This window comes from Eucalyptus grandis, chromosome 10 (genome assembly GCF_016545825.1).
Source record: "Eucalyptus grandis isolate ANBG69807.140 chromosome 10, ASM1654582v1, whole genome shotgun sequence".
Taxonomy (NCBI): Eukaryota; Viridiplantae; Streptophyta; class Magnoliopsida; order Myrtales; family Myrtaceae; genus Eucalyptus; species Eucalyptus grandis.
The window spans coordinates 7,753,523-7,764,540 of record NC_052621.1 but is presented as its reverse complement, the minus strand read 5'-3'; the positions used below and the strand labels follow the sequence as shown (position 1 = coordinate 7,764,540).

Genomic DNA, 11,018 nt, shown 5'->3' with positions numbered 1-11,018 from the left:
ACGACTATTTTTTTTTTGTCGATAGTCGTTTATATACACTAGGAATAAGGTTGAACATTTACTATATATTTGGGGACTATATTGTATAAATAAAAAGTTTTAAAATGATATTCCACGCAAGACCAAAGTTCAATACATTTATTTGGGGGGTAAGAACACTAGAGCATTAAAAGATTTGTACGGCACTTACTTTTTCTTCTTCTTTTTCGCTCGCTTGATTGCCATATCATAATAAGATCAACCAGTTGAGTGCAAATTTCAACAAATCATCCTACGTGAAATTTTTAAAATTATTTGCATTTATTTTTATTTTTATTTTTTCTTTAGAGCTAGTAAGGGTCACTGGCCATGAAGGCCTGTGTGAGGCCGTTGGGGCCTTGCCCAATGTCAGTGAGGTCATGATGCCCTTGCCAACTCTGGGCGACGTCACCAAGGGCCAACAAGGCCACAACGCGCTCCCCTAGGCCTTCCCCATGAGGGTGAGGCGGCCCTTGCCCAAATCTAGTTGCGAAAGCCCTAGGCGAGAGTATCGTGATCTCGCTAGCCGCAGGTGAGGGCATCGCAACCACGCGAGCCCTCCCCAATTCTAGCTGATTGTAGGATGGCTTCACGTAGGGCCTTCACGGCCAAGGGCAAGGTAGTCCTTGCCCAATCTTGGCAAGGATTTCGTGGCCAACGAGGGTCGCCGGTGGCCTTTGTCGACCCTAAAGAAAAAAAAAAAAGAAAAATATTTAAAAATTATTTAAAAAATTATCTACATTAGCGCCAGCAAAGCAACATCAAACAACCAACGTCCGTGTCAGATTTTATGGTAAGGCAATTAAAATAGGTACTTAAGTAATCAATTTTTTCAAATTTGTGGCACTCAATGAGCGAAAAAAAATATTTCAACACTCAGGTGAAAGTTTTGTTACTTCTACCGTTCTTACCTCCATTTGCTTGTGTTAAAAGATTTTAGATACTGTACAAAATATGAAAATGAAATTTCATGTGACTATAAATAAGTTGAAATTTAAATCACTTGCAAAAGATTCAATTCTCTTTAATAAAAATCACTTTAAAGAAACAAATCCTTAATTTTAATTTTATATGGAGCTAAACACTAAAATTAATTGCTTTTTCCATGTTTTTGATTTTATACATACTATGATAAAGAAACAAAAGCATCGATCTAGGGCATGTTTGTTTGGCTTTTGTTTCTGTTCCCCATAACATAATTTTTGTTTTTTTGTTCCATGGAACAAAAAAGAATGTAAACCGTTTGTTTACACTTTTGTTATCGGGAACAAATTTGAAACATAAACAAAAAAAACAATAAAAACTTGTTTCTTGTTCCCGAAAACACTTCCGAGAAACAATTTTTCTTTCTCCTATTTTTTTTTCTTCTTATTTTTCTTTTGGTCGTCGCCGACTTCACCATGGCCGGCGACCAGGCCGTCGAGGACCAAATGACCTCGCCGAAGCATCGCCGGCCCCTAGCGAGACTCACCACCTCGCCTCACCTTGGCTAGGCGAGCTCAAGCGAGGCCGAGCTCGCCCAGCCAAGGCGAGGCCATTGGCCCTCGTCGGCCGATCACCGGCTATAGCCAAGGCTAGCAACAAGCCAAAAGGGAGAAAAATTTTAAAAATAAAGAAAAAGGAAAATAAAATAAAAATATTAAAAAACTAAAAGAAACAAAAAAAATTATACAAGTTTACCAAATGTGTTTATGTTATTTTTCTATTATAGGAATATAAATTTTGTATAGTTATTAAACGCGTTCTTCTGTTCAAAAATTGTTCCCCATAACAGAAATAATTTTTCCTATTTTTGTTCTCTAGAATAATTTTTTAACACAAACGTTACCTAACGCAGCTCTAGTCAACGGTGGTTGCTTTTTAGCATGCTTAACAAGCAAGTGTTCTCAAATTACCGTTAAAAGGTGATAACGACATTCTAAGATCCTGAACTTTTAACCAATAAGTAATCTCGTTGCTAAACTTTCAACTAATTCAATCACGTCCCTGAATTTTTATTCATTGTATATTGTCATACTCTAACTTTCAATTAGTTCAATTAGATCCTAAACTATTTGAACATGGTATTGCCTTTTAGCATGCTTCACGAGTGAGTTTTCTTTCAAACACCATTAAAAGACAATAGTAACATTTTAAGTCCCTAAACTATTGATCAGTTAATAATCTCATTACTAAACTTTCAACTCATTCAATTAAGCCTCTAAATTCCCATCAATGGGTAATGTCATTCTTTTGAACTTTCAATTATTTCAATCGAATCCTAAACTATTTTAGCATATTCAATGTCATCGTGCTATTATCATTAATGAAATATGCTAACATTGGCACTGATTAAACGAAACCAACATCGGAGGAAGAAAATCATGCACGTGGACTTAGTGCGTGTAAATATTCACTCGAAATTGCAAAAAGTTAATATATATTTTTCTTTTGTTATGTACACTCTATTTACTTTATACCGACATTATTGCTTTCAATAGGCATTCTCATCGAATTAACCTTCTTTGTGGATGTATTGGATTACTGGCCACATACGAGAAGAATGAGGAAAGCACATCGATATCTCTGTTGGCAGCCACCCTAAAGGGCCTGACTCCCTAAATAAACTCAACTTTAGGTCCAACCCTAATTTTATCTTGATTTTTTTTAATAAAAATCACCGACTTTCATTTTAATCTCAAATCTGCTCCCGTTAACTTTCCGTAAATAAATCGTCGTTGATTTTTTAAAAATTATCAATATGATGGGACTATTGTTATTCCTTACGAAGGTGAATGTGTTGATGAATATATAGATTTTGATAATGAACCTCTAAATGATTCGGATGTTGATAGATTTGGAATTGAAGTAAAAGTTTGTGATTTTTTTATAATTAAAATAAGTTCATGGCTGAATTAAGATTGGACCTAAAATTGTGAGATTCTTTTTTTCTTTTTCATTTTTTGGGAAATAAAGCCCCATTACGAAGAGTTTTGTTTTCTTTTGAGATGTAGCGGACCCCTTCGTCCCCTGTACGACACGATCTTGATTAAAGAGCGAGAAAGAAATTCGGGAAGCCTTTTTCTTAATCGCAAGAATGAAATTGTAGTCCACAATCGAAGCAATTAAAATTTCGAAGATAATATTGTCATGTCGGAAAAGAGCTTGGGGATTGAATTGAACCAAGTAATGCTTAGAATCGACGTTGCTTTGACATGTTGAAATTCCTAGGACCACTATGTCCAGACCATTATCACATAATCAAAACGCTCATTTTTAAAAAGCTACTACGACACTATCTTATAAAACGAACGCTTCGTAAACAAAAAGAAGAAAAAGACTGAACCCGGCGCCATCATGGCCAGTTGCCGATCCTACTCAAAGTCCGTCCGGTACAGCCGTGGTTGAATTGTAACCGTGCTGTGCGGTAGTTGCGATTTATATGTGCTAAGAAATATACGTTAGGCGAATCGGCTTTTTTAAAAGTTGCAGTAAGCGGTCGTGTTTGTAGCCATGAAGTGCCGCGACTGTCAAGGTACTCTAAGGCTGCGTTTAGGACCAGCTTTCCCAGGTATATTTGGGTGTCCAAAGCCCATTTAAGCAAATATGAGATGTTTTAGAACATTTTTTAAACCGGCCTTCAAAGGATGCTGGCCTTCCAAAGATTGAAAGCCCAAGGCAGGTTGGGGTTACTTGGGCTTTAGCATTCTCGGCATGCTGGCTAAGGGTGTAATAAAAAAAAATTCTTTCCAAATTATCCTCACTGATTTTTCAATTTTTCGATTTTGCCTTCACTATTCATTTTCTTCTTCTCCATGAGCAATCGCTAGCGACCGTCTCGCCTACCGCACCACGACCTCGATGCGGAGGTCGTTGGGGCCACGCGACCCATCTAGTCCCATCTGGTCACAAATTTGATCGCGACCAGATGCAGTCGCCGCGGAGGTTGCGACCCTCAGGGTCGCGTGACCTATCTGGTCATAGGCGACTATCTCGCTCGCCGCACCGCGACCTTCGCACGGAGGTCACTAGGGCCACGCGACCCATTTGGTCGCGACCAAATGCAATCGCCACGGAGGTCCCGACCCTCAAGCTCGCACGATCCATTTGGTCACAGATCTGGTTGCGACCAACTACGGTCACCGGCGACCATCGCGCCTGCCACACTGTGACCTTTGCGTGGAGGTCGTTGGGACCCTTGCTAGAGGCTCGAGCGGAAACCAAATCTGCAACTAGATGGGTCACGCGAAGGTCACGACATTAGATCTGGTTGCTGCGACCCTTGCTGGAGGGTCGCAGCAAGGATCGCCCAACGTGCCGCGACCTCCACCAAGGCCGCGCGATCTGGGTCTTGCGATCCTCCGGCGAGGGTCGCAGCGACTACATTTGATTGTTGCGATGCTCGCCGGACCGCCTACCTCTGCCGGATGGCTTGCATTGGACTACCCACCCTTTGCCAGACCGCCTACCTCGTCGACAACTACTTGTTCTTGGCCGGCCAACTTTTTTTTTTTTTTATGAATAACAAAAGACTTTTGCAACCACCTGTTTGGGTGGCGTCGCTGGCGACGAGCTTCTCCTCCTAATGCAAGGGAAGGAGTTCGATTCCTCAAGCGTCGCATTGGTTGCCTTACCCGGGGACACGTGGTGGTGGTTTCCACGTGTCCTCTCCAGGGTTTGCTTCGCCGCGCTGTCGACGTACAGAAAAAAAAGAAAAGAATTTTGCAAATATAATTTTTCCAAACATCATTTTACTCAAAGATACTTTACAATGGACTTTTATAATACAATTTACCAAACACAATTTGCATTTTGGAAAACACCTTTAACTATCAATGGCCATTGCATTTCCCCAAAAACTGTCCCAAAAGCCTTTCCAAACGCACCCTAAAATCGTTGCTGGAAAACTGGTACCTAAAAAATTTGTGCAGCGTGAGTAGACCTAGAAATTATTAAGGAGAATTTTTGGGAAAAAAAAACGAAATGATGAGCTAACACCTAAAAAAATGGAGGTTCCACCGGACCTCCACAGTCCACACCAGCTCACCAACGGGCCCCAGAGCCAGCCCGGATAGACCAAACCGGGCCCATGCCGAGGCCTGGTTCAATTATTTTTGGGCCTTCATTTCCTTTTGGGCCTTTTCGTTTTATTTACTTATTTATTTTATTTTCCCGTGAGCTTCTTCTTCTTCACCTCCGCAGCTTCTTCTCTCGCGGGCGGCGCGCCGGCGGATTCCACACGGCGGCGAAGAACCGGGAAAGGGTCTCGACTTCGACTCCGTCATGCACGTCTCTTCGCGTTCCGACTGGCAAACTCCACGGTCGAGTTCCACCGCAATTGCCGTCGCCGTCTCTCTCTCTCTCTCTCTGCTCTGATCGTCCCCGTCGGTTGATCGGCGAATGAATCCTCCGCCGCGATGAGCTCTTCCGCTTCTGCCTCGTCCCGATCGAGTGATTCCGGCGCGAGGACGCTGCGGGGGTCGCTCTTCGTCGCGGCCGGCTGCGTTTGCTTCGTCGCTTTCGCGTACGCGGCCGTCGTGTCCAAGCTCCTTCCCCCGTCGGACAACGCCGTCGTCGCTGCCGTGCAGAATGACAGGTCAGTGCCCGACGGCGCGTCGCTTGATCTGTACGATTTCGTGTCCGTCGATCGCGTCGATTCAAGCTCAGTGCTCTGGCTAAGAAATGGAGCAGAAAATCACAGCGAAATGCTTCGTCTGTTCGGCGGTCGTATTGTGATGACTAGCGAGTTTAAGTAGGAGAGGCTCGTGAGGTTATCTCGAGGCGTTTGGAAGTCGTTTTGCTTCGATTACGTCGGGAAGTACGGCGACACTCGTAGACGATTCTGAGAAAATGGGTCATGGTCGTTGGAGTGAAATCTGAGTTTCGTTTGTTGAATGTAATTTGCCTTTGGCAGGATGCCGTTTTTATAATTAATGTCGTGAAAATGAATCACCTGGATATCATTGTTCTGGTTAAGGGAAAGCTCCTCCATCATGTACATGATTAAACATAAGAAATTGCGTGTATTAGCTTATGATCATTCCAATGGTCGAAAAGCTCTCTTAAATGATCAAAGATGCATTTGGTTACTTATCTATTAAGCTTCATAGAGATAAGGTAGACTTTCTCTTTAGCAAATCACGGGAAACACAATTGATCTACTGCTTTGGTTGTGGACGAGAGCGACTATCTGATCCACTGCAGTAGGCTAATGGGGTCTAATGCTTGTGAAGGGGTGGGAATTTCTTTCAGGAGTAGAAGTGTCATAGTTATTAAGTGCAGTATGGACTTCGAGACCCTACTGTGTTTATCTCTGTGTGCTTTATGGCTTATGCTTCCTGGTGCACAACACACAATCGCACAGACAATTGTTTGGCTAAGTCGCGGATTGCCATCATTGTGAATCCTAAGTAGTAAAGTTGAAATCTTTCAGGGATTAACACCCAATATTTGGACAGAGTTAGAGCTTTAATGCGCAATTAGTGACAAAGATTTTTTCTTGTTCTGCACAGGGACATCATGTCTTCTCCGGATGACCATTCTGTTTCACTCTCCTGCAATGTATGTCATGTAATCACTAGAATGACTATAAGGATGCCAAACACGACATGTTATGCTTCTCTTAGTACTGTGCCTTCCTATACATTCTAAATGCACATTCGCTGGCTTCTCTATGCCACATACTTCATCCCTTGCTGCATAAGGTGCTTTTGTGTGTCATCTAAAAAGTATTTTCATCAACTCACCGCATCTTGCTTTCATTCATGAAGTATGTAACTCTCTTTCTTTAGAATGTGTTGGGTCCTCATTTAAGTATTTGTCTGCTGGTGAAGGATGTTTTTTTGCGTCCTGTTGCTTATGTCGTTTGAGTTGCTTGTACACCTTGGTCCTAGAGCAATTTTTTTCAATGAAAACCGACATTCTTGCTCTATGGTGCCTTAAACTCAAAAAAATTTGCGGATTTCCTTTCATTCAAAATTTTGTTCTTTCCTTTCCTATCATTTATTACCTTGACTCTTGGCCTAATCTTGTTATATCTTTTTGATAATTTTTTTTCGCTTCGCCTAATTTGTTTCCTTTCCTATGGCAGGTACTATTGTTTTTTGGTTCCCCTTACACTCCCCATCCTCGTTGTTGCTGTATATTTTCATTGGCTCAGCATGAAGCTTTTCAAGCATGCATGATGTTTGTCTCATCATACCATGGTTAATCAAACAAGCTGGCTGCTCTGCTCACTGGTTGGCTGGATTCAATAATAGTGATATTGGAATTAATGCAATTTCCAGTGGAAAATCACTTTCCTTTACTGTAGTATGACAATATCATGTATGCTAAAGCAATGAAGCTCCTTGGAATTGATACTTGTCTAGGTCTAGAATTAGTTTTGTCGATGCAAAAAACAGCTACTGGTTTCTTATCTGTGCTTATGGCAGGTAGTCAATATTGCAAGAGTCCTCAGTGCATTTACTTTGTCATCTTCCAGCTTGTCTATGATTTATTAATCGTTTTAATCATCATGGTTTCCTAACTTCCCATGTGGAAACTATTTTATGGCATAGTCGCATATTAGAAACTTCGTGCCAGCTTGGACTTAATTTCATATCAGTGGTTATTTCGCCATGATTTCATATCATTGGTTATTTCGCCATAACTGTGAACTTGAGTGACGGTGGTGTGTGTGTCATATGATGGTGAGTCTTCAGGGAGGCTATGGTGTTTCCGAATCTGAAGAATTTTACAATTTTTCGTGCTACAAAGTGCAATTACTGTGACACTAGTATGGTCACATTCACCGCTTAAGCGTTTGTCATAGTGAATGTATGCTTTTCAAAGCTGTAGTTGCTTGGCTGAGAAAGTTACTGGCCTGCTATCCATGACACGCCAATTATGAATATCAGTATGCTATAATTGCTGCTTATGATTGAAACGTGTGGAAAAATTTGCTTTAAGCTTTGAGGCTTGCATTATCTGAGGGCCAGATGGCTGATTGTCTTTTTAGAAGGAATCGCAGAAGGTATATATCTGTTGGGAGACCTCATTCTTAACATTGCCTGCTGATCTGTTGGAAAACGAAATTCTTACAATTTAATGCACGTGCCAAGAGACAACTCCATCTACATAACTTATTGGTGTTTCAAAGGAAGGAGTTTGATTAATCCCTTGATCTATTTTGCATCGTTCAGTATATGTATATGTACTTAAGAATCATCAATAGTCTTTTATTTTATTTTTTCTGATAGGTTGGGACTCATGAAATTGCGATGGGGGTTGAGCATATGCTCTTGGGGAGCTCGTGTCCTTTTAGACGATTCTCTAGTGGCTGGTGTGCAAGTGTGTTGGAGCTTTCTTACGCATCTTTTAAGTAAGAACAGATTCATCCAAAAAATCTAGTACTATCGATACTGCTTAGGAAGACTTTGGGCCATTTGTTGGTGCTTGACGCATCGTAGACAAAAAGCAGCGTCCATTGATACTATACCTTTGTTAGGATGCCTGTCCAAGTAGTTGTCATCTGCCTTGATTCTTCTTTCCCTCGGTCTAGAATCTTTTGGGACACATCAACGTCGTGCAAGCTCTCATCCGTTCATAGGATTATATAAACACAAACCCCGGTTACAGTAGCATCTGCAATCTTCTCGTTTGTATCGAAATCGTGGATGTGTAGTTTTCCCAAAATGGTAGGGATCTACAAGGAGAAAGAATGAGACTTAGGAGTTGATTCTCACATACCATTTGATCTGTGAGCAAAGTGAACAAAAATGTGCTTTGTCCCCTACATTTGGCTTCTTACACGGAAGAGAAATGATGAGAACGAAAGTGGGACAAGAAAGGAGAGGTGAGATCCTTGGTATTTCTTGGATTCTGTTTGGGTAAAGTACCTTCCCCGCCTGCATCTGAATCAATTCAAAAAGGAAAAAAAAAAAGGAAAGACTTTCCTTCTCCTTTCTGATATGAAATGCTAATATTCTTTTCATGATATCAATCTTCTTTTCTTTTGTGAACAAAGCAGTGCAGCCGTGTAGACCTTGAACTGGTGGCCGGTCTTGTCGACATCGGTGTGGATTTACATGGCCGATTGTGATACTGTGACATGACCGTAGTGGACGCACGACATCGAATCTAGACCTTCGAAGATGATGGACTCCACCCAGATTGCTCGTCCGGGCGTAGACGTTGCTCCGGTTTCATGTAATTTTCATCTAGACCCTTTCTAAAGCCCTAAGCAACGTGGGCTTTCGCGTTGTGATTATCGACGGGTCACGTAGCTTATGGAGTATATCGTGTTTAGGACATCCATTGAACACGACATTATAAAATGCAGGGATGTTGTGATCGGACTTCGCAACTTTGTGGTAAAGGGCAAAATTTATAATAAAAACTCTGGCGACAGAAACTGTCGGAATGCATAAAAGACCAAAAAACACGAAACGAAACGCGACAGGACAAGATGACAAGCGCGGTCACGACGCTCCACGGAAGTCTTTTTTTTTGAATTTCATGTCCGCGGCCTTGAATCGCGCGAGTTCGTCAGTCTTCATGGTTTGTTTCCTACCTTTGCTGGGGTTCAGGCGTGCTCCATCCTCGTCTTCTTCATTTTTTTTCTTAATTTTTTTATCTCTTTTTGAATTTCCCAAGAGGATACAATTTTTTTTAAAAAGAATTGAATATGGGGGTCTTCATCGAAGAACAAATCGCGCATTGAATGCCCAAGTTGTTTTCAAACAGTCTATATGATTAAAGCCTTTTTTACGATAACCGCTTTATGTCAATTGCAATCTTTTTCTCCATTGATGATGATTAGCTCCTGTCTATGTCACGGTTGAAGTTTCCCCACCCTTTTGCGAATGAGAATGTCGCAATTTCATTAAGGAGCTCATTAGTGCTCCTGTTCTTAGGTTTTTGGATTTACTGGCATCTATCTGATAAGCGCGCCTCTCATGTCTTTTGGGGCTAGCATTCAAGATGAAGTTCAATCTCACCTAACGGGAAATATCGACCAAATTACCTCGCTGATTCGGAAGTTAAAACTGTCTTAAATTCTTCTTTGGTTTGTGTGCGCGCACATGCAAAAGAGAGATTCGCTGAAAAATTAGCTGATTTGCCGGAAAATCAACATCTTCAAATGTATCCCTTTATTTGCTTGGGATCATTCCTTTGGATACCGACACGGGCAGCACAGAGAGATTTTCTTGAATCAAACTTTAAGAAACGTGGCTATGAGGGATCGCGACCTAGAACTTACTTCTCAATAAATAATAATAGAGGCACATGCGCTAAATTTGAGAAAATTCGAAACATTTAGAAGAATAACACAAGAAAAAGAACGAGTCGGTGCAACCGTAAGACAAGGGAAATTTAAATTAAACATAGGACCCTCGAGAGAGTTTCTCAGACATCTCAGGGTTCTTAAATTATGGCGAAAGAAGCGACGTTCGGCTTGATGCGAAGTACGTGGAGCTACGCAAGCAAAGAGAGTTTTTAGCCAACTAATGTAAAGCAACGGAGGAAAGGGAAGGCGCTACTAAAAATGAGTAACGAGCAAGAACTTGAGGCGGGGAAGAAGACGACGACGACGACGACGGTAGGCATCGTCGGTCTTTTCACTTCCTCAGTCGACGTCGATGTCGTTCGCTCATGGCTCCGTTCAGTGTTCCGGTCTTTCGATGTCGGGGGGGGGAGATCCGTGTGTGGTCTCTGATGCCGGATCAGCACGGACACCCCGTGCACACACACGGCAACGTAAGATTTCCCCTTGTCCGCACTCCTCCCGGCCCACCGGGGCTCCGGCGGAAAGGACGTTCTCCGCCGCCGGACCGCCACGCGCCGCGCCGGGAGGGACGGCGCGTGCGTCACCCCGGCTCGTGGGGAGCGAGTGGGGTCGCTGCTTCCTCCTCCCCCCCCCACCCCACTTCAATCTTTTGGGAGGGCGCAAGCAGATCTGAATCTATCCCGCTTTTGCCCTGTTTTGTCCATTTCCTCGCGGAGACAAAATCCCCCCCTCCCTTCCCCCCGGCATTAAT

General features: G+C 42.4%; 1 protein-coding gene across 1 annotated transcript; it reads left to right on the top strand.

The window, feature by feature from the left end:
- Window positions 1–5,177: 5,177 nt before the first annotated feature.
- On the top strand, window positions 5,178–7,511 carry LOC104421495. The gene is made up of 3 exons (XM_010033463.3): window positions 5,178–5,593; window positions 6,510–6,558; window positions 7,088–7,511. Exons 1-3 carry the CDS (start codon window positions 5,415–5,417, stop codon window positions 7,205–7,207), a joined length of 348 nt encoding a protein of 115 aa, XP_010031765.2. The 5' UTR covers window positions 5,178–5,414; the 3' UTR covers window positions 7,208–7,511.
- The last annotated feature ends 3,507 nt before the right edge of the window (window positions 7,512–11,018 follow it).

What these genes read in the sequence shown, in the direction of transcription:
- LOC104421495 (XM_010033463.3), top strand. Translation starts at nt 5,415, where the DNA reads ATGAGCTCTTCCGCTTCTGCCTCGTCCCGATCGAGTGATTCCGGCGCG. An exon ending in GCTGCCGTGCAGAATGACAG is followed by an intron (nt 5,594 to 6,509) that starts GTCAGTGCCCGA and finishes TGTTCTGCACAG; the next exon opens with GGACATCATGTCTTCTCCGG. An exon ending in CTGTTTCACTCTCCTGCAAT is followed by an intron (nt 6,559 to 7,087) that starts GTATGTCATGTA and finishes TTCCTATGGCAG; the next exon opens with GTACTATTGTTTTTTGGTTC.